This window comes from Charadrius vociferus, unplaced genomic scaffold (genome assembly GCF_000708025.1).
Source record: "Charadrius vociferus isolate BGI_N301 unplaced genomic scaffold, ASM70802v2 scaffold183, whole genome shotgun sequence".
Lineage (NCBI taxonomy): Eukaryota > Metazoa > Chordata > Aves > Charadriiformes > Charadriidae > Charadrius > Charadrius vociferus.
The window spans coordinates 3,165,911-3,193,028 of NW_009648250.1; the positions used below are offsets into that span (position 1 = coordinate 3,165,911).

General features: G+C 41.3%; 1 protein-coding gene across 2 annotated transcripts in view; it reads right to left on the reverse strand.

The window, feature by feature from the left end:
• Positions 1 to 27,118, reverse strand: part of IQGAP2 (IQ motif containing GTPase activating protein 2) — a 108,241-nt gene that overhangs the window by 38,349 nt on the left and 42,774 nt on the right. Inside the window, exons 3-15 of one of the 2 annotated variants that reach the window (XM_009884248.1) lie at positions 24,100 to 24,256; positions 22,750 to 22,827; positions 20,871 to 20,947; positions 16,169 to 16,236; positions 15,691 to 15,804; positions 12,622 to 12,806; positions 11,893 to 11,980; positions 11,168 to 11,331; positions 10,547 to 10,634; positions 7,949 to 8,112; positions 7,249 to 7,409; positions 4,800 to 4,924; positions 2,535 to 2,698 (exon numbers count right to left, since the gene is read on the reverse strand). In XM_009884248.1, coding sequence (XP_009882550.1) covers positions 2,535 to 2,698; positions 4,800 to 4,924; positions 7,249 to 7,409; positions 7,949 to 8,112; positions 10,547 to 10,634; positions 11,168 to 11,331; positions 11,893 to 11,980; positions 12,622 to 12,806; positions 15,691 to 15,804; positions 16,169 to 16,236; positions 20,871 to 20,947; positions 22,750 to 22,827; positions 24,100 to 24,256 — 1,633 coding nt within the window. The remainder of the gene's footprint in view (positions 1 to 2,534; positions 2,699 to 4,799; positions 4,925 to 7,248; positions 7,410 to 7,948; positions 8,113 to 10,546; positions 10,635 to 11,167; positions 11,332 to 11,892; positions 11,981 to 12,621; positions 12,807 to 15,690; positions 15,805 to 16,168; positions 16,237 to 20,870; positions 20,948 to 22,749; positions 22,828 to 24,099; positions 24,257 to 27,118) is intronic. The other variant, XM_009884247.1, reaches the window with a different exon arrangement.

The window sequence follows — 27,118 nt, forward strand, 5'->3', positions numbered from 1 at the left end:
ACAGAACCTCAAAAGCTACATATATACTGAGTATAAGTTCCTAGAAAATGAGCTCAGTGGTTGGAGTTTATATTTGTAACTGCAGCACGTAAGACAGTGATGAGAAAAAATGGTTTTCCATCAGTTTGATAATAGTATTGTAAAAAAACTTTACTTAAATAAAATCGTTTGCACTGGAAAATGTCTTCAAGGAATTTGTTAGTTTTAATCATGCCATTCCCTCAACACACACAAGAACAGATTTTAAAGATAAATTTAAAGTAATCCAGATGTTACACAACTATTGTAAATACAAAAAACGCGAACTTAACTGTAAAACCTGTGTGCCTATCACTCAAAAAATAAAATAACACAGGAACCATTTCAGAGTTTGGCACATCTGTTCCACTTTTCAGGTATCTAAAAATCACTCCCTAAATACAGGGTTTCTCTTCACTGGGACCTGAATACACTTGGTTTGAAATGGCCTTGCAAACTGTGAGAAGCTGTGGTTTAAGATTACAAGTATAAATAAATTCCAGGTTTGCATTTTCAATTTCAAGGAAGTAACAAGTAGGTGTGATCTGAGATTAAGACCTGTATTGTGTACTGGAAGATTTGGGTGCAGACTACTTCCCCAAAGCTGCCACAGCTACAGGGATGTGACAGCAGACAGCAAGCAGGTTTGACCCACATGTTTTTCCAGATGCTGGGGAACACAGGAAGTTCACAGACAGACCTATCTGATCCTTGTAAATCAAATACTTCCTTTCACGACAGCTCATTCTTAAAACATGCTAAATACAATTAAAGGCAGGTCTGCTTTATAAACAGGACTCAGAAAAAGAAGAGAATAGACAGACTTTAGACATCATGCTGTCTTTTCAATTCTGTTTGGATATTTTTTTTAAGGAACATTCAGTCTAAGTTGTATCTTTACCTAAAGAATGGTGATGTCTGTGCGATTGACCAGCATAGAGAGCAAGTCAGATTAATGCATCTGAGTGTTTCTTTTGGGAGCACATATAGTACACTGTCTTGCTCTCTTCCTAAACAGGAGCAATGCTCCTGTTTACAGAGGAGATGTTTGAAGGCGTTGTTAAAGGACTGCAAAAACAAAATACCTCAGGACAGAACAGCCAGCGGAAATCTCTAGGAACATCACAAGCTTTAGAATGAAAAGATGTCAAAACAATTGCACAACCTGTGTTCCAAAACTTAAGAGGCACCTGTTTGTTGCCTATCAGCCCATTCACACAGGGACAGGAGCAGGCACTGGGTTCGCACCTGGGGAGCACGGTGGCAGCAGGCCGGAGCGACCCAGGGCAGGTCTGCTGTGTGCAGGCACACGGGGGGCCTGTGGGATGTAGGTCTCTGCCTCGGGGACATCCTGGCTCGCTACGCATACACAAAGGGTCTGGCATGTCCCGGGCCAGCACTGTGCAGCCACCACCTGCACAGGCACTCTCTACGCACAAATAACAACCCTGGCCCTGCCAGGACAGGTAAAGTAGTCAGCGTGCACTAAACCCTCCCCAGCACTCATGGCAAGGGAGGAGGCTTTTCAGGATCCAGGGGTCAGTGAAACCAGCTCTTACGTGGGAACCCGAGCAAGAAATTGAGATGTGCAAACACCTTTTGAAAGCTCTGACAGTGGATGGCGGAAACACGCTGTTTCACAGCAGGTACCACAGGTGAGGTGGCAAGATGGCCTCTAGAAATATCTTCCAGCTAAAGTTCAGGGACTTTCTCCAGCTGACCATATTACTTTAGGAATGCATTATATGAATTTTAAATGTCTTTTCCACACTGGATATTTTAAGTGCTGTGCTAGTAGTTTTAGTTAATCTTGTGTTCAGTCACATCCTGCAAACTGTTCGGCTGATCTTTGTTTATGTTTCCCTAAGCTGTGATGCTAACCAGGGCACTGCTTTTGGGGAAGCAGACAGCAATATCCTGGTGAGATAGGTTTAAACTGAAGGCACACACAAGATGGCCAGTGTGTTGTTGCATGATAAAGTCATAACGGAAATATGTACAAAACTCCACTACTACAAAGCACCAGATTTAAGTAACTGAGACTCCTCAAAGTACTTCCCAGAGGTTTGTTAAAGAACACCACGACTCCTTCAGCATGACTATGATTCCTTTCTGGCAAAAACCTAAATTCCTATCTACTGTAACTACCTGCCCAACACAGACTAGTAACTAGATCCTTGCACAAATTCACGCCTATGTTAGGGCTGCTGCTGCCCACGCTTTGTAATAGCTGCAGCAACCTAGTAGAATTAAAAATTAAGCAAAGTTATGTCAAGTCAGTAATGACACACATGCAGAATATGACCTAGTATTAATACACCGAGGATTAATCCCTTCCGCCAGTCAGAATGAGCTGTAGTGGAAAATTTCTTAGTGCCAGTTTGTTGCCATTGGCTTATTTACAACCTCATAGGCACAGCTAATCAAAACATCGGAGGAACAGGACAGGGACACAGGAGTAACTGAAAAGAATTAGCATTTAGGTTCTGGCAAACAGCAACAGTCAAAGCTCTAACCTTGCATTTCTGTGCTTTGGTGTGGTGCAGAACATCCTGATAATGCCGTGCATTTAGTGGTCTTACATCTTGCAGCTTGGCTGTGGGCAACAGTAGGGTTTCCAGAGTTTTCTCAGGATTTCCTTGGTCAATTGCTTCATTAATGTGGCCAATTGCAATGATTCCTATGAAATAGAAAAGTTATTAAAGATGTAGTTATGAAAGAAATATGCAATTTATCCAATACCAGCTACAAACAAAGCAGTAACACGAAGAACAGAAAAATCAAGTACAAGAAAGCAGAAGCAGCAACAGCAGCTGATTTAAAATTATTTTTGCTCAAATATTCATGTGAGGCTATTAAGTGGTATAGTTTCCCTTTCTGCCACAGCTATGGATTCATATGAATCTACCTCTTCATAAAAATCAAATTTATCATTACTGAAAGAAAGCAGACTTTCCTACTTTCAGGGCAGGAGTGTCTACATGAAGCTTATGGAAAGTTTGGGCATCATATCTAAATATGTTCACCTACACATTGTCTCACAGTGGTGAAAGCCTTGCTTTCAGGTGATTTCAGACCAGATTACTTGAAACCCCGATTTGGACGAATACATATATACTGACCTCCCAGCTACCAAGTTACATAGCAACTTAACCTCATTTCTCTAAATTTCACCTTAAATAACCAATCTGATAATGTTGACCTTATGAGAAATCACTCGATTGTTCAGACCAGTAGCACTCAGGACTTCAGTCAGCAAGTAACATGGCTCAGCGTATCTAATAAAACCTCTAACTTGTTTTCTTCCGACTGGTCTCAACACTTTAAAATCAAATTCCTCCTACCTCCAAACAGTGCTGAAACGCACTGCCTGGGGTACTTCCTGCCTAGGAGGGCACCATCCAAGGGCTTCCCTATCACCTGTGAGGGATGGCATACCTGCCAGCACCCTCTCTCACCAAGCCTCTCACAGACCCACCACAGTCCAGCTGGGAGGGTCACAGATCTATGCCCTCACAAGGCTTTGGGAATGAGCAATTTTTCTGGGGTGCTACCAAAGAGGGACCATGCAGACATACAAGCTTTCTTATGGAAACAGAGGCCACCCTTCATCCATTTCTCTCTGCCCCAAATAACCATCCCTAGGTCAAGGTCAGTGTCACTGAAACCAAGTGCAGCTATTTCAGTACTAGAGACTGACTGTCCTAATGTAAGACCACCTTTCTTAAGGCCCATTTACCACTCCTAGTGACTGCAGAGACTCAGACAAAAAAGTGATGATGTCAGTCCAATGAGCTGCTCAGCATCCCACCCTGCCTGAGGGCAAATGTTGCGAGCAAGCCACGAGGGTCTGCGGCAGCCACTTGTCTAGATTTAGGAAGCAACAACCCAGTCAGTTTTGGTATTTCTGTAATATAAACATTCTCTTACCGGTGTGAAACAGTAGCACGCACAACACTGACTGCAATGCCAGAAGGGCGTACGCACCATACATCAGTGCCACCCTGGAAACAGCCTGCACCTTACGAAGGCTCTCAAACTATACGCCAGACTGCTACCCAGATGGCAAGCACTCTGAAAGCTGCCCGCTCCTTTCCTTGCTCCAGCAAATTGGGCATCACTGGATAGCCTCAAGTTTTAGTGTAAAAAAAAAAATAATCATACTTCTATATTTAGTGGAGAAATTTGGTCCTTTAGCATTTTTGAAGCCCAAATGACCAACTATCACATTTAATATAATACCACCCTTTTAGGGCAATCTGTTTATGTTAGCAAAATTGGGCATAAAAAGCTATTCTCAGATAGGAAATCAAGTTACCACAGAGGAAAGCTGGACAGAATTGCACTGCATAACTTCTTATCAACTCCCTTGTGAAAAATAAGGACTTGGAAGTCATTCAACATTTTAAAAAAACCAAACAAACACACTTCTTTTCCACAGGACACTCCCTGTTGTTTCTTCCCCTATCCCTCAATATGCTCTTTACTTACGGTTTCAGCAAAATCCCCGAAGTGAGACCATCCATAGAAAGATACTGCCAAGTGGGCAGAACCATGGCATTCGTAACACTGCAGAAGGCAGCCACCCTAAGATAGCTTTCAGCCAGTAAAAAACATAATGAGGAATACTTCAATGACATTTAAAGACCCACAGGTGTTCAGAATTCTTTAATGCTCTTCTCTCTTGAAGAGTGTTCGTACACGGCCATTCAGCACAGAAATTTATGTACTAAGGACTAGACTATCATCTCTGTGGGCAATGTAGAGGAAGAGTTACTTACTTTCATTTTCTTCTTGAATTTGCATATTAACCATGTCAATGCAGTTCTGGATATCATTCCAGCTTAAATAATCTTGGCCTTGAGATGAAGCCTCTGACTTAATAGACAATAGTGTATCAGCATAACTATAAGAAGATATAAAATACATAAGTGTATTCCATATACAAGATAATCTGCCATAAATAATTAGTCAGATGTATCATCCATCATTTAGTGACTAGTATTTTTTTTCAATGAATGAACTTCAGACAAACTCATCTTTTGCCAGAAATTATACAGACATGCAAGCTGCCTTGCTGGTTCTACACATGCATTCCAGGATCTGAAAAAATGGCGCTGTATACTAATTCAGAGCATTTTTCTTGGCAATGCAGGATGATAGCAATCCATACTCTGGACATACACTTTGCTGTATGGCACTACAGGTAAATTTGGGAGAAATTATGGCCAGCTTCTTGCTACACTAAGTCAAAGACCAGGGTTGATGCCCTAGCATCAGGTAGCAGCACCTACTCCATGTGGAGGATGATGGGCCATGGGCAGATGGTGCTCCTCTCCCCACAGCTCAAGGTCCTCCAAGCACAGGCTCTTTAGCCTGTGTCTACTCTTCTGAGAAGGATGAAGGTAAGATGGAAACTTTCACAGTAAACTCATATATGCATGTGAAATAATTTTCATATTCCTGAATCAAGCATACAACTGCCACAATATGGCAGATCAAATACCTGTCTTCTATTTCCAGCAGAAGCGGGAGAAATGAATGGTTGCCAGAAAAAAATACAGGAGAGAATCATCATTTCCTGCTCTGATTTACCCTTCCAGCATTCAGCAGCCTGCAGTTAAGGGCTTCCTGAGCTGAAGGCTACATATCACTTTAATAGTTGCAAACAATGTTATGCTTCATTAATTTATCTAGTCTAATTTGAAATCTTATATTCTTGAGGACTGAATCCCACCACTTAAGTGTTTTGTGTGATGGTAGTTCCTTATGTAAATTTTAAACTTGGTATTTCATAGTGCCCAATCTTTTCTCACTCCACTTCTCACAGGAAAATAAAACTAAAGTTATAAGAAAAGCCAGTAACTTCCTCCCCATAACCTGCACACTTTTGCTGACTTATATAATATTTCTCCTAAATTCTGTCTTCTAAGAATCACATTCCTAACAAGTTCATCTCTTCTGGTAGAAAGCCATTGAACACCATCTCCTCCAGTGAACTTTTTCTAACTCTACTGTACTCCTTCTGGTATTGCACAATCAAAGCTTCCTCCAATATTCAACATATAGTTGGCAGCACAGGTTTACATAATGGCATAATAAAATTCTATTTTATTCTCTACTCCATCTAATTCCCAGTGTTTCATTTGTATTGACTGGCAGCTTAATCTAGAGATCAGGTCACAGTAAAACCAGCCAAAAATGCTGCACTTGCACACTTTGGGGCCCATTTCTGTATATTTATAAGATTGCTTCTCTTGCCCACAAGCACCACCTCACATTAGCAGGGGCCAAGTGGCAGACTAATTTTGCTCCACCCTATGGCATTCTGCTCCCTCTAACCAAAACACTGGCCTCTTACTCCTATCCTGACTGCCCTCCTTCCAGCTTTGAGACACCTATCAAGGGCCGCTCTTAGATGCATGTCCCCTGGCAACCTGGCGAAAATCTTCAGCCACTTTGCCTAATAATGCCTTCCAGCAGGACATGGAGATTTCCACCACCCGTGTCCAAAATGCAAGAACCGGCCCGTGTCCCTATGGTCCTCCCTGCTTCCTGGGGGTGTCAGGTCTCACACAAATCGTCGTGTTGCCTGATATTTTTTGCAGGTACACAAAAGAGCGCAGAGGTCACAGCCATGTGCTGCTATAAGTCAGGCATGTGGCCATGCAAGCAGTTGGCAGCTGAGTGAAGGCTATAATTTAGTGTTGAACATGCGCACGTGCCACAGCATTGTACTCAGCTTTTTAGCAAGCGGGACTGTGCTACATTTTTCAGACGTTTGCAATTCTCAAGCTCAAAAGGGGTCAGCCATTGTTTAAGGGACCTCCTGGACCTTAAGGCATTAAACACTATCTCATTCCAAAGATCATCTTTCTGTATTGCAGAGGGGTTACTGATTAACAGTTCCCAGCTACAGTTGGTTCATGTTTTAGTGCCTGCAAAAATTCTTGTCAGATCTTAATGTTTGCTTTCCGAGGATATTTTCCCTGCACCTCACACATCCTCTGCCCTCAAACATCTGAGGTTGTGTGATTGCTTATACTTAGATACACAACTAGTTCAGCGATTGTCATGTTATCCTTCACTAACTTGTAACACGGATGTTTATCTTGCAGCTCTTTCAGCTTCATAGCCACAACACAGGACAGCCCACCTAGTAAAATGCCTACTTCGGCTTTTACAGAAGTTGCCAAGTCTCATCCAGACAAGACAAAAATGGACCTTTACCGTTGAAAGTTTTCCTCTTCCAGATTACTGAAGCCAATGCATGGGTTACTGAGATGATTCTTTATCATTAGGATGTCCTTATTTTCCAAGGCCTGGTTTAGCAACACAACAGCTGACAACATTTCTACTGCAATAGACAGTTCCTCATGTGCCAGGTAGTTCTGTAGGACAATAACGTACGGCAGTCAGGAAGCTAAGCAAGCAGTGTAACGAATTTGAGTTACACAGTCTAGATACCATCAAGGAGATGGACTTGATTTAAAAAGCCTGGAAAATTTCCTAGTCACAGGCATGTCAGATTAACACAACACTGGCGGTCAAGTTTACTGGGTTTGCTACATATCCCTTCAGCCTTTCCTTCTTTTACCCCACAATCCCATCTTTTCTGGTCTTACCCTCATAGCAGGGGATTACTTTTCTACACAATATATAGAACAGAGTTAGTTCTCATTAAGAGCATGCAACAATTAAAAAACGTAAGTCGATTTATCGCGACACAAGAGCTCAGCCAGAGCAAAGTGTGTCAAGAAACAAGTTCTGTGATTCAATATTGCCTATTCAACCAAAACCATTCATGCAATACGTAACACCATGGCAAGAGAATTAAGTCTGTTTTTACACAACAACATGCTATGTTTGTGCTCTTTCACAGTTTGACTACGTAACGTCAGCGAGCAGGTTGTAAGCTTTTCACTCTTACCACAGCATTCTGTTGTTGGAGGTTGAACAGCTCAGTCTGATAGACAGCAGCAGCAAATGAGTGAACAACAGGCAGTTGCGCCTCCGGTTTCATCAGTGCAACCAGTGTTTTACTAGGATCACAGTTACGAATTGCAGTATTGATATTGTCAACTGCTATAAGTTCTAGAGAACAGCAGGGAAAGAAAATCCTATTAATTTTCATCTGCTGAATTTTCATTCTCTTTATGCCATGTAGATGACAATCAGGTTATTCCAAAAAATATTATTTGCTGTCATTAGAGAAAAAAAATATTTGTGTGAGATTGTTCAAGACAACTGCTGAATGTTGCACAACCAGTGTCTATTCAGAGGTATGCAGCAAATAATTTTCTGGACTTTTAGATATTAGAGACTGCTTATTGTACCTTTAACCAAAAACAAGGAGCTGACCTCATCCCAGCACAGAGGAAGACCTAACATCCATCCCGGGTTTGCTTGCGGCAGGTGCTGCTGGGTAGGTCAGCTCCAGTGCCTCAGTCTTGCTTCACCCCAAACACTCCTTTCCTTCTGCACCACATTTCCTCCCTTGCCTCCTCCTTTTGGCAGGACCTAACTCAGCTAGCTTGAACAAACCTGTCCTGCAACACCAATGACATTTTTATTGTCCATTTCAGGAGGCCTGGTAGAATTAACCAAATATGTTAGGGGTTGGGATTTTCAGTAGCTGAACTGATGGAAAACCACATGCCACAGCTTCTAGGATTTCCTCTGTACACTGCTACTGGTTCGTTTGTCTAACAGTGTGGAAGATCAGTCCGAACAAGCACTGTCATGTAGAAATTATCTACAGCTCAAATTTCAAATTAAACAGACCACCATTGAGGAACATGGGTGTAACCCTTTTCGGTACCTGAACAACTTGCCTGTTTTGCCTTTTGCTGAACTGACTTCAGCAGATGTTTGAACCCCAGCAGAAAAATGCTGAAAAAAACTTCCCACTTGGGCAGCTGCAGAAACCTTACAACACCCCTTAGCTTAGTCACAGCCACCATAATTGCACACCTGGAGGAGCCAGCTCTGAAGAAACCCTGGCCAGGGCACACCCAAGGAACACGTTGTACAGAGGACCTTCTGGTCTTGTGCAATGGGAAACAGCCTTGAAGGTTAGAGCGCGTGTGGCAGGGTAAAGAATGACAGTTAGGTAGATGTCATTTCCACCAGCAAAATAACCCCTATCTCCTCCACCTTATCTTATGGCTTCTCTATGTACTATTTTCCAGGGAATGTTTTTAGTCACCACTGACTGCTCAAGTCTGTACAAGACTGCTTGTACTGCAGACACCGTCCACAGTTCATGTGTGCAGAAACACTCAGGTCTTATTATACAACACAAAGACTTTGGAAACCTTTCTAAGTAACCAGGCCCACCTAAACAAGCCCCTTGCCTCTCATTTTGATTGCTTTGAAGTGTGGTCATATGGGGCCATGTTGTTCTTGAAGGCTGTCTCTATTGGCTATTCCTGAGGTTAGACAAGGGAAAGGCTCTCAAAGCGATGGCGTGCATGCTTTTTTAGAGAAAAGAGCAAAGAGGAAAAGAGCCAGAGCCCACAAATAGACTAGACTGGCTCTGTAGTCAATAACCAAGATACCGACTTCTAATTCAGGAACTGAGCATGCAACTTGCAAAACACACGGTACATTTTTCACATTCCAATAACAAACCCCACTATTTTTTCCTTTTCAAACCAAACATAAGAAATAAGTTCCTCTCCAGATCGCTGTTACTGCTTTCCATGCATCACATTTTTCTTCCTCATTTCCTTTACCAAGGAGTGACTCTTAGCCAAAGCACTGCTCACCATGCCTAACAATACTAAAATAGGTTAACACTTGAGGGAGCAAGTCAAACTTATCTTCTGGCTTAAGTTCACCTTTAAGTCACATTACAAAAGCAATCAGCCTGGATTGAAAGCACTGGAAATAATACCAGAGACAAAACAGCCACTAAGCCATGCCCAGATGTAGCATGAAATGACAGCAGTTTAACCAAAGCTGTACTTCCTAGCAAAGAAGTTTCCAGTCAAATGCAGCAATACATGCACTGCAAATTTAGATCCCCCTTAACTATATTTTTTTACCAAATTTGATATGTTTTGTGACTTTCTTAGCAGGCTAAGAACAGGTTAGATTTAGATACGTGTGCCTAAAAGTGAGAGTAATTTTCCTCTGTGATGGGATTGCAAAGTATTCTTCCATGTGATCATTCTATTTTAATTCCACAAGGGTGGTCAACGCTCCCAAGTGAGGATTAATACCGCACTGAAATATTTGTTCAAGCCATCAAGCCATGCATTGTCTTCAGTTTTAGCCAATGTGTTCACCAGTGGCTCAAGTTATTCAAAGAAAAAAATATACATCAGAAAAGAGTATATCCAATGCAGCACAGATTGGTGACTTGGCAATTGTGACACTGAAAACAGTTACAAAAATAAAATGAATGCATATGGTTTCAGTTTGAGAAACCTTGTTCATATGCAAGAAATGTTGGATTCAATTCATCAGCTTAACATAATTAAATGGTGATGGTAAAAAAATTAGCATGAAAACCATTACTCACTAAGCTTGTGAGCCTCAGCTTCCGCATTGGCAACACTAACTTCTTTCTGTATTTCACTTTTGTCGAGCATATTTGGAACCCCTGCTGTCTAACAGATCAGAAAAAAAAAAAAAGATTTAATTATGCTTTTAAGTTTGGCAGGAAATAAGGGATAAAACCCCCTCATGGGACACTAGGATTTGATTGTATTATCCCCTGTGCATCAAATACAATGTCACAGTAAACATAGCATTAATCTTTCCCTGTGATTTTCGTCTTCCTCAAAATAACGGATTTTCTCCTTAAAACTTAACTGACTTTAATTTGCTGTTAATGATTCAATATTATCTTTTGTTGTACTCAAGTTATAACTAATTTTCAAAGCAAACATAGTATTGGGGGCTGCATACTATATCTCAAAATTTCTTCTTATATCTTAATTAGTAGCTACTTACAAGAGCATCATGCTCTTTAGAGCAAATGCAGCTACTGTGGTGTCAATTAGTATATCAATTATTCTAAAACTTTTATAAAAATGTTTCATAAGTGATGCTGAAGGCAGAGTAAAGGCAATTTCTCTCTGGATTAAATTCAGCTAAAAAAAATGCAAACTGATGTGTAGTACCTGTTCCATTCAATTACCTGCATTTTCTGTTCTTTAGAATCACACAATTGCAATAGGTACCATGAGGAATTTTGCGGCAGAACTTCAAGTAGGCTCAGAGCAGGACGGTTCAAACCTGCCATCAGTGCCACTTCATCTTGCCGGTCAATAGCCTCATTCACTTGGACTAAAGCTATATGAACTGAAATGAAAACAATGCTTATAAACAGCAAATATGCTTTTGCGGAAAAAAAAAAGTCCATTTCTGTCAGCATCTCACTTTTTGTAAAAGCCATCTAGGGTGGCAATCTTTATCCAGCAGAGGATTATCTATTTCAAGACCAAATCCTACAAAGGGAGTGTCTGGCTCTGTGTGAGCCCATGTGCAAATGTTCAATCACAGCAACTGGAAGCTTATGAACGAATTTCAGCTCTATATAGAAGAGGGGGTCAAAATTTACAGTATTCTGCACACAACAGGAACTCAAACGTAAGGAAACAGAGCAGGCAATAAATGATTTGATTCTGAACTGAGGAATCCTTATAGCAAAACCCACAAACACAGACATTAGCCCTGCAAAAGATTAGTAGAGAAGGAGCAGCAAGAAAAAACTGTTGTAGACAAACATTAGCTACTTCTGCGTATTTTATAAGTTTCCACAGAAATATTTGTTTTATTCATGTGGATTCAAGTTGTGTTGCACTGGAATCTGGGAGATCACATGTTATGTGCACACTTCCATAAGGATCCAGAATTGCTTACTGTTTATCTTATTGATATTGCCTTGAATCTCAGCTTGTGTCAGCAGCTCCTCGTAGACATCTCTCTCTTCTTCAGAGATTGTGCCATTCTAAGAAAACAAAATTGTTGTAAGTACAAAAACTTTGCAGAGAGAAAAGCTATGAGTGGGAGTCATTAAAACTGCATCAGCTGAAATATTTGCTGGATGTATTTGTAAAGGAATTTGTTGACCACCTGAACTAAAGAAATTAGTACTTTGGGGTAACTGAGTGAGCAATATTTAAACCATTTTCTGCTTCCTGTAAAACAGCCATGTAAATATAATGTAGTATTTTTCAACTACAGAAAGCATTATCTCACATGTAAAAAACAAAGCAAATGATTTCACAGGAAAGATATGTGGCAGGGGTTATATTTAATGCTCAAAAAAGGCACCATTCTTCAACTTTTTAAACAGAAAATTTGCCTTTTCTAAAGCAGCTGATAGAGGAAAGCCAATCTTTTTTTTTTTTTTTTTTAAGTCTTTTGGTATTTTATCCTTTGGTCAATGTTAAGCTATGTCATGCTTATTGTAATCATTCTTATAAAATTGTCTGTCAGCTTGTTGGATTGCCATTATTTATCTTGAAAGCTTTTTTTCTTAATTGCACTAATTTTTACAATTAATTTAAGTTAATCTTTAAAACAGTAATACTACAGCATGAGAAGCAACATGAAGGAACATGTAAACTAGGAGTGCTAATAAAATACCACTACCTTAAGTCTTGCATTTGATTCTTTTCTTCTTTTAGCTTCAAAGAGTTCATTCTGATAGTCCTGTGCAAGTTCTTCATCCACGTTTAGCAACATTGCATTTGGGTTCCTCAGTGTTGCAATGGTTTGCTCAGCTATTCCCTTCTCAATAGCTTCGTTAATTGCTATTACTGCTGCATGCACTAAAATTAAAAGCACAATCCTAAATTTCAGGAAGCAAAACATATTTAAACACGGTCACCGTTTCTTCTGATTTTATTTGAAATAACTGTTTAATACATGTTGAACAACTTAGATATTCCCCTTCAAATATCCCATTCCTGGTTCCCCTAGACTGCAGGAACAAAAGCACTCAATGTTTGCTCAGAGGTGGCACATTGCTGTCTGTTCCACGTTTGCCCTTCTCGCAACCAGGGGCTACTATTTTACTGACAGAAAATAAAACATAAGTTGCATTTTATTGTTCAAGTGCTATGTCATTCATAAGGCAATTACATTCAGGAATTGAAAGCATTTTGGTAGTTCTTCCCTCGAAGCTGCTTTCATGTCCATGAGGACACGAAACATATGAAAGTATAGTCTAAACTCACTATATGGGTTAAGGCTCCCCAGACAGGGTGCAGGCCTGCACACCACATAAAAGCCTGCCTGGGATGAACTGGCTCCTTTCCTAACTGAGGATCTCCATGAGCAGCTGGGGAACCAGAGAGACAGTGATCTAACGATCCCTACCTGTCACCTGCAAAACCACAGGACAGCAAGCTTCACACAGGGGGAAAAGAGCACTGAAAGGGCTTCGCAGGGTTCCCAAAATGCACAGTTTCAGCACAGCATCAGATGGGAAAAAAAAAGAGCAGCTGCCGTGGTGAAGGAGAAACAAGCAGAGAGACTTTTTTTTGGCATTGAACTTTACAAACAGGGGAAGTTCATATTGGACATTAGGGAAAGGTTCTTCATGGAGAGGGTGGCTGGTCACTGGAACGGGCTTCCCCAGGGAAGCGGTCACAGCACCAAGCCTGTCAGCATTCAAGGAGTGTCTGGACAACACTCTTAGTCATACGGTTTAGTTTTAGGCTGTCCTGTGAGGAGCAGGGAGTGGGACTCTACGATTCTTATGGTCCCTTCCAACTCAGTATGTTCTATGAACACCCAGATCAACTTCAAGGGACTAAGAGAAGACTGCCATTCTTAACACACCTATCACCCCTGCCTCCTCCTATAACAAAACACATAGGAAGGATGTAATCTCTTCCACAGTTGTGGAAGAGGCCTTACTGTTAAATTACATTCAAGGTTAGGAGACACGTGAGCAGGTTTTGGTGGATGTTGTGATCCCATCTACCAAGAGAAACAGTGAGAAGCCTGATTGGACTTGAAAGAGTAGTCTGGAAGCATGGAGTAACAGAGAAGGTTACTTGCTAAATAAGCTTGCTTTGAAAGCACTTAAGCTTACTCTTTGCACTCTGATTCCTACCATTGCTGACAGCACAGCAGGAGTCATCAGCACTTGTTTCACTTCATATCTGCTTTTGCTTTCTCGATTTCGCAAGCAGGGTGGTAGACCCTTTCCTCCGTCAGGATCGCCACATCCAACCTCACTAGTGCATGAGGGTTCCCATAGCAGATGTTTCCTGTCCTGGGGCAGGGCACGTTATCTATAGCACACTCCTTGCCCAGAGGGACAGGACCAGCATCAGGAGACCCTGCTTTTCTATGGAAGGCTAAAAACACTTCAGAAGTTAAAGGAAAACCTACACACACTATAAAAAGAGAAGGAAGTTGCAGCCCTTTCATCTTCAGGGAAGGAAGGAAGCTCCCTGGAAAAGTGCTTGGTAGTCACCAATTCTCTGAAAACTTGCTATAAAAGGAGACAAACCACCCCCACTTCCATAGGCAGTATTTTAAGAGCTAGCTTTGCAGAAGTAGGCACGTATTAAGCTATAGCAAGCTCAAAAATATGCAACACCGGCAATACAAAACAACATGAGGAAGTGTGTTTTAAGTTAAGGTCTGGAAATTTCAGCACGCTAAGTAACATCATGAATCAGCTTGTTTCAATTATGCTACTTCGCAAGGTTTAACGAAGTTGGAATGGAATTTAATTATAATGCAGCCTTTCTATTCCTCCCACCTCCTGGTGTACAGTCTGCAGTACTGTTACTGGTTTGTATCAATGACTTACTGTGCCATCGAACATACTCAAGCCAGCCCTTCTGGAAGAGGCTAGGATTTTGAACAAAATAACTAGACCTCAAGTGTGGATTTGAGTGGACACATTTCATTTCAATTCAAGCATTTTATTTGTTTGTTTTTTTAATATATTACTTCATTCCAAAAAAAAAAAATGAAATGGAGAAAAAAACCCCAGATTTACAGATGGATAGGCTCGGTCAGCAAAAAAGCATTAAATTTTGGTTTTGAGTGGAAGCTGTTCAAGACAGACTCAAAAGGACCATAACTGTGCATCAATCCCCCTAAAAAGGAAAGCTTATTTTGGACGCAGGGGCAGGATGTGCCCTCCAGCAGGGTTCTACAATACTGTGGGTCACACAACAGTGGTCAGACAGCTTGAAGGCTGCCCACGGATGCAAGTGGTTGCACCACCACATGTGAGAGAGTTGTCTATATAGAACAGCCTCACAGCAACCTGATTGGGTGTTTGAGGAAAACTGCAAGACCGCAACACGGGAAGGAGGCTCAGAGAGGACATCTTGTTCCCATGGCCATCTCCACTGTACCCCCTGTGGTGCAGAGGCACACCCAGGGCTCAATTTTTCATTCTAGAGGAGCACTAGCTACCAAAACATTAAACCCACACAAAAGATTGTAAGAAATCTTTGTTTCAGGTAGAACTTCCCATGGTTCAATAGAGATGCTCAAAAATGCAGACGGAAAAATTGCAAGAGGTCTTGTACAAATGACACAGTGTGATATCTGGTAAAAACTTGCTTGCTTTACCTGTGATTTACTAAGAGGTGGCAAACTAGGTGAATTAAAACACAGGAAGTATTTTGTTAGCATTCTGTCAAATTATTTAGTAGAAAACACAACAAGAGCCACACTTACATGCAGCTTCATCCACTGATAATTCACTGGCCAGAATCCCACCAATTTTACTAAAAGATGGCATCTGTATACCATACTTCTCTAGCTCCTTTCGCATGTTGCTGATTTCTTCCTCTGTTATAAAAAAAAATAATACATATTTGAGAACAAAAGCATAAGAATTTCATTTTGAATCACCATACCTACAAACATGGGTATAATGTTTTTGAAAGCGCTTGTGGCCAGGGCTTCTTAGCAGTTTTTCCTCCCCATTTTGAAGGAATCTAAGATACGACAAGTATTCTGTGCAAATTCACTCCCTTCTGTCCTTCAGATACTGACATTCATTAAAAATAGCAGCCTCCCGCCTATTTAATTAGGATGTGTTCAGAACAATCTTGCAGGAGGAGAAAGACCATAATAGAAAATATGTACAATGTTAGCAGATTTACTGGGTGAAGAAACTATCTAACATATGATTAGACAAGCAGTTTCTTACCTGTGAAGTCTACTTTTCCCAGCAGGTCCTGGATCTGCGGTGCTAATCCTAGTTTGAACAGGTATAAACTGCAAAGAAGAAAGTTAGAATTAGAAAATTAGGAGTCCTGAATGAGGTTCAGGTGTTCACTTTCTGTACCAGAGAAAAGCACTTTTAGGAAGCTTGTCCTTTAACCCTTGACTTTCACGGGCTGATACGGAATAAATTAACCCTACAGTTTTCTTTATGCTGTACTTTTAAGTCTTACTGAAAGAGAAGTCTTGTTTGACTCATTATTCCTAGAGTCTTGGGGTCCTATCCAAAAAAACACCTGAGTACATCCATATTTTCTCAATATCTTCCAAACACAAAGCATGTATTTATCTACAGAAGACTGGTGTTTCGAGAATTTGTCAGCGAAATTCAATAAACTAGTGAGTTTTGCAAGCAAGGATAAAAAAGATAGATATTAAAAACAAGCCGTAAATAATGCATTCCTCCAAAAGGAGTATTTTGCACCTCTTTTTTTAAATGACTTCACCCTAACTTCATATATTGCAAATGTGCATTGTGGCTTGGGTTTTTTGTTTCTAGAGGGGCACATTTCCCTTTTGTGTTTTGTTGTTGGATTTTTTTTTTTTTTTAACACTATTAGCAAATTACAGGATGAGATTTCAAAGCAAGTGTTTGTAGCTGTCACATTTATTTCAGAGCACCCAGAATCAGCATTTCATCTTCCATGCCACCACAGCTACTCCTCTGCCCTGTCACAACCTGGATGGACACAACAGCACGTCTCACGTAGGTCGACACTCTTTTGACTGCCGCAGCCCCTCAAAATCATTGCTGTTCCCATTCTCAGCTTTCAAAGCAGTCTTAAATGCAAGTTGCTATAGCAGGAAAAAACCCACATGCCTATTAGCAATGAAGCAGTTGCTCCATTGCCCTGGTCTGCCTTCCAGTCTTTCCTTGTGGGCTTTTAAAGAGATTTTGCTCTAAATTTGAGACAGGGACACAGTCCTGGCTGAAGCGCTGGGCGCCATACCAACAGTTAGGGAGATCAGCAGCATCGTGGGGTTTCATCGGCTTTTTGGGGGTCACCACAATAAAAATACAGAGGAAGAAAAAGGGGTATGAACATTAGAGACTCGTATTTTTGCTGTTCAGCACTTCCAGGAGGATATTGAGCCATGTGCTTTACTTCCTACGCTCCTTTGTTTGGATAAAGTTATTAACCACCAGGTGGTGCTGAAAACGTGATTCGAGCCTTGCAGGGAACATAAAGACACTTCAACTCGGTATTTAGGTATAATTTCACTTGAAGCAGCTTGTTTAACGCTTTTATAGTGTAACTTGAAACTCAGGGAACCCCCATAAAAGCAAAAGCAGGGAGTCTTGGGGTTAAGAAAGCTGGATATAAGGCACCAGGAGCAGAGCAGAAACAGGGGAAAGGGCACCTCCTGGGTGAAGCTGCCTTTGCATTGCCTGTGCAGAACTGCAGTTCATATCAGGCAAAGCTTCCTAGGCCTTGTTTTAGGCTTAACTCATGTATAACATGCTGTAAAAGATAGATCTGAAAATAGTGGGGGTTTTTTGTTTTGTGTTTTTGTTGTTGTGGTTTGTTTGGTTTTTTTTAAAGATGTGCTTATTATTCTGCTGCTTCCTAGGAAGAGTTTTGAAGCTGTTCAGCTTCAGAGGGATAGTTTGTTCAGGGCGTAGCAGTGATCTGCTTGCAAAGACCATGTGAACACTAAGTTTTTCGGGGAAAATAAAAGTCTTATAAGCACCGCTATTTATGAACAAGAATCATTGTTAACATCTTAACTTAAATGGAGCAGTTCTTAACCTTATTTAGTCCAGGAAGAAATCCAAATCGGCTTTCACAAGAAAAATAGTGCAAGAAATGAGACCTCTGTCTTTGTATTAGCCAAGTCAGGCTTTAAGTACTGGTCTTTCAAGAGGAGAAAAGCAAGAGGGTAATCATATTCAACAGGAGTCTAGAAATCGCTTGCTAAGTCACTCCTTTCTGGCCAGAACAGTGCTGTATTTGACAGTGCAAGTTGTTGCACATACTGTAAGTGCAGTGGTCTTCATTTCAAGACTTGAACCAGGACATACCCTAAAAATATATCTAAAACATTTTGCTTAGAGTCATTGTCTATCGTCAGGCCCTCTAGCAGCTCAAAGATCAGCAACACTGCAAATAACCAAAGACTTGCCCTGTGAAATGTTAACTTTTCAGATTTCAAATAGACCAGTTGGATAGACAGAGCTTTTTGCTCTTATTACCTACAGTTAAGGATATTTTATGCTTCTTAAAGGGGAAATTAAACTTATCAATTTTAAGCACTTAAATTATGCACACTGACTGTGCATAAATGAATTCATGTAGGACAAATCTCAGCTAAAGATGGCTTCAGGATTTCCAAGAATGAGAATAAGAAGATATTTTTGTTGAAAGCAGTTTTGTTGGAAAACTCAATAATCACGTTGCTTTGGAGTAATGACCTCGTAACAACTAAGAAAGAATGGGAAGTAGGTCAACCCCTCACCTCTCTGAGAAAGTGCTCAATTTTCCCAAGTTACAGGCCTTTGAAATTTCAGCACATGCTCCAAGATGTGTCAGAATTTAGCATTTAAACCCAATGGTGATTCTTCATATAGTGGTCATGTGCATATGTGTGAAGGTGAAAAGCCTGCTTGCAGTTGCTGTTTCTAGGTGCTGTGGTGCTGGACCTGGAGAACAGGGATATGGACTTTTCCAGGGTCGGTGAACCTAGCAGTGATTCCCTGGAGAGCATGTTGTGACAAACCCCGAGAGCAGAGCCAGTGGGGTGCACAGCGTGGAGCCGCAGGGACAGACGTCAGCAGGTCAGTAGTTACAACAGCAGCAGAAAGGGAACAGAATAGGACTCCTGCAGCTCACTGTTCCTTTGACGCCAACCCCACTGGGAACACTGCTGCCCAAGTGCCCTGTCCTTAATTCTGTTGTTTCCCAGACTGCTTTCAGTGGACGCTCTGTGCCATTCAATACTGACACTGGAGTTTGATTTGAAAGACTCCAGTGAGGGACTTAGGACATGCATTTTGGGAAAAGGCATGGAAATAAATGAAACTCAATGATTGTTTGATTCTTGCATCCTCCATGGGATGCAGGCACAGGGCCCTACACTTTCATGAGAAAGCATCATTAGTGAAAGCATTGCAGGCCTATTCCCCTTCAGTATGGCACGACACGTTTGATACGAAGTCCATTTCTAAAATAATAGCTTGTAAGTACAGAGTTATAGCTTTGTGCTGATGTGCAGTAAGGAAAAGTAATTTAAACAAGACGAACTTGGAAGTGAAAGCTGAGACAACACAGACTAATTCTGATACTGGCATAAATCCTGGGGCATGTCAAGAGGGAGAAAGGAAAACTTCTACCAAAGGTCAACCCAGTGCAAAATTCAGTTCAAGATGAAAAGACTTATTGCCCTTGCAATGATTAGGCAAATCTTAAGAAGCTATCTAACTGATGGGCTTATTGTTCATGTAGCATTCAAATCCATAGTTGATAAAGTCCTCATTCATACATAAGGAAGCAAATATAGGAAGACCTCCTTGCGTATTTCCACCTCCTGCAAAACATCTGAGTTCGCCCATAACGTGGCCGGAGGGGCATACAGCCCACTGTGTGAGCCCGAGCTAGTTAACATCAGGGCCTCGTGCATGCACTTCAGGAAATCACGTTAAGCTTACACAAGACACTCACTGACAGAACAGATGGCACTACAAAGTTTTAGGCAACAGCTACCCTCAAACAGTCCTGGTGGTACTGTCCAGTTAATATTGCACCAGGCATAATGATTTCAAGTGACAAGACTTGTCAAAGATGACAAAAATACCAGGGCTGTCAACTCCGAACAGCTAGCATTTGAAAGAAATATGAACTTTGGTGGTATGCCCTATTTATTGGCAGTGAGTTAACATAGAGTGCCAAGAGCAGGCACATCATTTTCAATGATTAGACCTTAAAAAGTAGTGGAAAGAAAATGTCTCCATGTGCAGGAAATGAGCTAGGACAGCCACAAGCAGGAGGAGCTGTTTGCCAACACCACTGCGCTCACATCAGGGACAGCACAAGGCAGATGTTTGTTACTTCTAGTGCTAAACATCAAGAAAATCTGTAAGGCAGGACATAAAAAAAATTTAAGCTATACCTTTGGTGGTGTGGTCAAGGCCTTCCTGACATTACATTCAAAAATCAAGTTGCTCCGAACTTTAAAGTCCTGGACAATGTTAATTTTTAGATGAATGGCCTCAGATTACAGTAATTATTTGCTCCTCTTTTGGGACAGAAAGATGTCAGTTCATCATCATTTTCACTCTGATCAACATATCCACTCCAAGGTTTTACTAATAGTTTGCTAAGTTTTTGTTCATTTATTTGGTTTCTGTTGCTGTAAGTGTTTTGAAATGGTATGTGCACTTTGGGGGTGGTGGTGGGTGGGTGTACTCATTGAGAGGGGGAAGTCTCTGCTAAATACAGTAGTCCTTCGTTTCTATTTTGAAAATAATTTGGCCAATAGTTCTGACAAAGTTGGACTTTTTTCTCCAACTTTAAATTAATGAACTTGTAAATTCTGACAGATTTTGGTATACTGGTTACCCTAAAGCCATTTCAAGACTTACACTCCTAGATTTGGCAGTTTCTTTAACATTTACTCCCATCACCAGTTACCTTAGAGCGTGAATGCAATATATCATCCTAGGGATGTTTTTCCTGTCGTAGACATCTGTAGTCTCTGGATAAAAGATCTAAAAAACAAAAAGCACACAGTTAAAGGAGAAGATGTATTACTGAGCAGAAAACTAACTAAAATGAGCTCTCTGCAGAACCACACCTCAAACTTATGGAATTTCAGCTGTTATTTCTACCCAATTATGATTCAAGTCTCTTCTGGTGTTATTTTAATTTTGAGTAGTTTTCATAAGGAAGAATTTAATAAAGCATAAAAGCTACTTAGTAAGAAGGAAAAAAAGGAAGATAAGCAGACAGCATTTCAGCAAGATTTTTAGAAAAAGTCCTTTGGCACAAGCTAAACCAGTAGGGATTGTCCTCCTACAGACACCCAAAACCTGGGATGCAGTTACAATTTGCAAAGCCTCATTGCAAACCAAACATATCAAGTATGGTTTAAAAATGCAAAATGCTAATTACCAGCATCCCTAACTTCATGAATACATCATTTACAGGGAAAGATATTCAGAGAGAGGCATATTAAGCCATTTAGCCAAAGAGTCACATCATAAGTTCCAATTCTGGTTCTACCACTAATTTGTTCCTGGCTTTCATCCCAGTCACTAAACACTGTTTCTCCACAAAAATAAAATAAAAGACTTAGCTAACTGTGAGAGTTGGCAGCGTGCTTCCAGCCCAGGCTGGGCATTTGGGGCTGCACCAACCCATGGTTAACAGGACAAAACTGAGTCGGTCAGGAACACAGTGCCCTCTTCATCATTTGCTCACAACAGCTTTGGGAGGGAGACTTGGAAAAGCTTTTGGCCATGACCATCCTCCGCAACAGAAGTGAAACCTTTCAGAGGAGGGATGGCAGGGTGAAAATCAGCCAGCAGGACACAGGACTTAAGTTAGACAAAAAAAAGCCTGACCTGGGAAAGGCAGAACCCTCCCTGTCTCTATGGCAATTCTAATGGCAGTCACGGGTGCCCTTTTCTGCTTGTGGGCACCTGCAGCGAGTTTGCCTGCAGTGCCTGGCCGGTAGTCCCGGCAGCTCTTCAGGCATCTGTCTGAGCATCCCCACTGTGCCCGACCACAGTGCATGGGGCAGCACTGGGGCTACCCCTCCCCAGGCACCCTGGGGCAGCTGCTGGGCAGCCTGGGTGAGGGAGTACCTGCCCCAGGGTCTGTGCGGGTGCCCAAGTGTCCAAACAAGCAGAGCAGTTGTTTCCACACAGCCCTTTCTTAAAGGATTTTCATCCGAAAGAGACTCACTGGTGCCCAGAAACAGCAGCAGAGGGGGGAGATGACAAGCGAAGACCCACAAGGAAGAAGATAAATATGAGAGGTGACCCAAGAAAGCAGCTGGCAGAAGAGGAGCAGCAGCATAGCCACGCAGGTGTACTGGAGCGTGCAAGAACAGTCTGGAAAGAGGGTAGAGGCAGAGAAACTAGGATGTACATTAGGAGGAAGAGGCAGCAAGAGACACGATGAGAGGTAGTAACCTAAAGGAAGCAAATATTTAAGTTTTCTGTTTTAAACCATATCCCTTTCAGGCCCTCACAGAGACTGTACTAGCCATAAGATGTAGCTAAAACACTGCTAGCATCCCTGTTTGTCTTCCCACAGGAGATGCACCCTCAGCATTACCACCCACAGCACTCATCCACAGCAGCCTCAGCCCAAGCACACCGGCAGCACTAGCACACAACTGACACTCCCACTGCTTTCAGCATTACTTTCTCTTCAGATTTGTTGCCTGAATTACCCCTTCCCTGTAGACCTACTGTAAGCAAGTGTTTATGCTCAAGCGGATGAAAGGGGATCTCAGTGAGTGAGTGCCTTGAGCCAGTTTCTTTGCTGAAATTTAAAGGCTTACCTTAGGCAGACCGATGGACTCCATTGCTCTTAACCACTGCACAGTGTTGTCAGTGTGCCGAAAATGAAGGCCAGATCTCTGTTGGAAACATAAAAGGAAAAGATGATTAAAAAAAAAAAAAATCACATAAAGCCAATCATTTAATTGTTGATCCTCCTGTTGCTTCCCAATTTTATATCCTGAAGTTGAGTTCAGGGTGTTTTCCCTTGCTTGAACCTAGAGACCTAAGCGTGACAGCTGCAATCCTGCTAATGAAGCATCCTAACACCTCAAGAGCTCCACACTGTCCAGCTCATTCTTTTATGTAACAAAAGCCATATTTGTACCCCTCTGGATTGACTGTGACTGAAATGGTCATTTCTGCAGCCCTTCAGTAGTCTTTGGGAGTAAGGGCTGGCTGTCAAATACCAGAAATGACTACCTCCAAAACACAGAAGTGGTAAAACTCAGCACTACTGTGACGGCGAACAGATAAGGAGCTCAGTCACTCTTCAGATCAACTGGAACACCTGACCCTCTCTATAGCCTATGCAAGCAGCAGTTAAGAGACCAAAGTGGGAAAGTATTTGAATTTTTTAAATTTTTTTTTAAAGAGTCAGAGTAAAGGGGGAAAAGAAGCCCGCACTCAAGTTTTGTACGTTTTCAAGAGAAGCATTTAAATGTAACCAGGATTCTTAACCATGGTTCTGTTAACAATATGGGACTTAGAACAGCTTAGTTTCTCAACTCTGAAACAACTGTCAGTGGTTACACCTTAAAAGAGTCCATTTCAAATTTTCTTCTGCCCACTCTACATGTTGAGATAATGCATTCCTGTAGTGGGACTGCTGCATATGCATGTATATATTTTAATATTATTGAGGATCTTGGAGTTAGCAAACAGTTTGCAGAGGTAGCAAGCTAAGTTTAATTACTGGTAGCTTTTTTTTTTTTTTTACTTCTCAGTTTTAAATTTGGTAAAATAAACACACAGATCTAATGAAGTGAATGTCCTCCCAAGATGAGGAAAATTTGTAATGGTTATCAAGTTTAATTACTGAATTGCTTTTGGCTCCTATTCCTAGTGAGAAATAATTGTATAAATGGTAAAGCTCATGTTCTCCCTGGAGCCAGAAGTGTAATATGTTCAGCTTTAAAAACATTAAGTGACACTAACATGGTTTTTTTAAGGGTAAAACATTTCTGACTTATCATGTTGACTTTAGTGCTGTGTGTCTTCCGTCTAGTCCCGATAGTCTTATGAAAGAGATGCAGAAAGTTAACCAACCATGCTTGGGTATCTTTAAGAGTTAGAAGACAGATGTTACTTTTTTTTTGTCTAGTCGGTGAGAGAACTGAAAAAGTTATTACCTTATAGCGTGACTGCTCCACATCGTAGATCTTTTTGTCTGACACCACATTAGGGGCAAAGAATTTTGCAAGCTTGGCAAGGTAAACACCGTTTCTTAAGCCTTCCTCCAGCTCCGTAGTCAGGGGCAGCTCTTCTTCCAAGCAGACCTCCATCCACCTACAGACATAATTTGAGAAACACTTATTTGTGATTCTAGTAGAAGAGACACCTTTCACCCACAACCGTCGTACTCTAAATGTCACTACCACAACATAGTCATAAGAGAAAAGGGTGCCAGCTAAGGAGAAAATTCTGGTATTCATTCATATGACAGATCAAAATGACTAGAAAAATCATATCTGCACTGCATGGTCATGACCCATTAATAACCAAACAACATGCTTTGAAGTATACATCCCCTAAGGGGTCTAACTCAGATCTTTTGAACAGCTTTTCATAACGGCTTTTAAATAGACAGTAATTTAAGCTGAAACCAGAAGAAAACACTGAGTGCTGTGTGTTATTGATGTTTGCATTCAAAAAAACCTTGTGATAACTATGCCAGGGCTGAACCTCAAGAGCATCAAGGCCAGCAATGTGCTGAGCGAGGCTGGTTCCTGCAGCTGATGTACTCCACAACCCAAGCTTACAGCAATGCTCATCTCAGTAGATCACTCCTGCAGCTCATCCTCCTCCCACAACATGCGGCAGGTCTCCACGTTTGCCTGAGAAACACTTGGTGCTGGAGAAAGAAGTGAAGCTTTTTGTCAAAACAGCTCAAGATACTTTATGCATTTCAGCTCTGCCTGGCATTGTGTTGGCCTAAACATTCCTGAAAAACCCATCAGGTAGGATGACTTCTCAAACGGTGACTAAATCCTTCAAGGTGGTAAACTAGTTATGTTTTTGGGACCTAGATGTGACAGATATGGTACTAGATAGAAAACAGTAATACACAACCAGTTCAGAAGGTCAGTAACAGATATTAAACCTTATTATCCAGTATGTTTGTGTTGAGCAGCCAAGATAAACTGCTACCAAAACACTCCTGAAAAAGGTTACTATCCTATTCACTGGATCAGAAGTTCCTCACATGGGTGGTCTAAGTGTTTTGGCCATGTGATATTATTCTTATTTCGAGCAGCTAAATCACATTACAAGAGCTATAAATCTGGTTAATTCTTTCCCAATTTTTTTTTTTTTTTCACTTTGTCAGTCTCTGCTGTTCTTAAAAGGACATTAATACCATTACAAATGGACAAGAACAGAGCTGAAGACATTAGTTTGCTTTACTTACTGTCACTAAGGCAGCACTGCTGTATGCTGCATGAGACAGCATTACAAATCTAACATCACCTCCACAGGGGTGACTTCAGAAACCAGAAAGCTGGGATCCAAGCTGAAATTGAGCCAGTTTTCCCCTGCCATAGAGAAGAAAAAAAACCTCACTACATCATTTTGTTTCATGTTAAAACTCAAGACAAATGACCCACTCCATTACACTTTTGGATTTGTTACAAGACATATGAAAGTTGTTTCACTGAAGCACAGACTACCCAAATAGCTCTTCAGGAAACCAGCCGCCATAAATCTGGGACAATATACAATGATATTCACACAGAACTGCATGGAGTGAGTGTCATTAGGAGAACTGTAGTTTGTCATATAAAAGCTGCTTTGGTGAGGAAAATCATATCCCTGACAAGTTTTCATGCTCCATCCTGCAGGGATGCTCCATCCTGTGTTATGGGTCCATGCCAAGAGTCACAGAAGTCATCCTTATTAATGACATTTTATAGGTTAAATAGATATACACACTAAGGCAAAATGTCACAACATTTGTCTTCTCCAAAACAGCAGACAAGGAAGAATAAAGACTGCGTACTCTGAGCAAATGTGGGATTCACCTGAGCCAGTTAGCTCTTTCTATAGAATTTATTTCCTAAACTGTGTCCTCTAGAAGAACAGTTGTATGGATAGCAGGAGGAGCTTGCTGGGCCACAGGGGATATTCACCATGAGCTGAAGCTGACCCTGTTGTCTAATGGACCCTCTCTGGTAAGATGAGCTGTATTGGCCCCAGAGCAACATATGGTAACTTGCACTGGATTCTTTAACAATTCTGATTTTCAGTTTTCTTATGAAAACATTTTTCTGACATCTTCAGTCCAGAACACAAAAAAAAAAAAGATTACATTGGAACTATCTTTGATGATACACACATGTCCCCCAGAATTGCTTTTCTCCCTTCTGGTACAAAAAATTTTCAATTTAGCAGCAACTTCCCCTGGCCCAAAATCAGCTGGTGCAGGAGCTCCCCCTGAAAACCAATCATGCCTGGCTATTTGCCCTTCTGTCACAAGCAGCCCTTCCTTTGGCTTTGCTTCACCATGCAGCTGAGGTTCACCATCAGAATGAGCTCCCTGTGTCAGCACTGGTCAGGCATTACATGTAACAGCCTTACAGGTGAATGTCCTTTAGCAAGGCATCACTTAGTGCTGAGAAAGAAGGGCTAACAGCAACCTGGGCATGATGCTAAGACAGAACGGCAGCCTTCAGAGCGGGTCTAGGTTCTAATTTGTAACCCTCCAAATTCCTGTTCTTGTGACACAAAGATAACCTGCTGCTGGTTTTGGGAGGCAGAGGAAAGGATGCATTTGTGGGGGTTGGGTCTAGTTTTATAAAAGAGTCCATATAAAACCGAGTCGTTCCCCAAGCTCTAAATGAGATGCTGATCCAAGGTGAAAGCTCTTCAAACTTCCTTTAAGATTAATCTGGAACCATCCTGTTCTGGGTAGGGAGGCTACCCTGCCTAGTGGGTAAAGGCTGAGGAACTGAGGAACAAACAGGAAACAGTATGAGGAAGCAAAGAAACCAGAAAAAAAAAGGTAATGAAGAATTCAGTTGTCAATGCAACAAGTCCAGATAAACGTACAAGCAAACAAATTTCTCTTTAGAAGGAGAATGTTAGTGGTGAAAAAAGGAAGAAAAAAAAGTAGAGATCTGTAAATGGAGGAGACCTGGAAGATGCAAAGAGTTT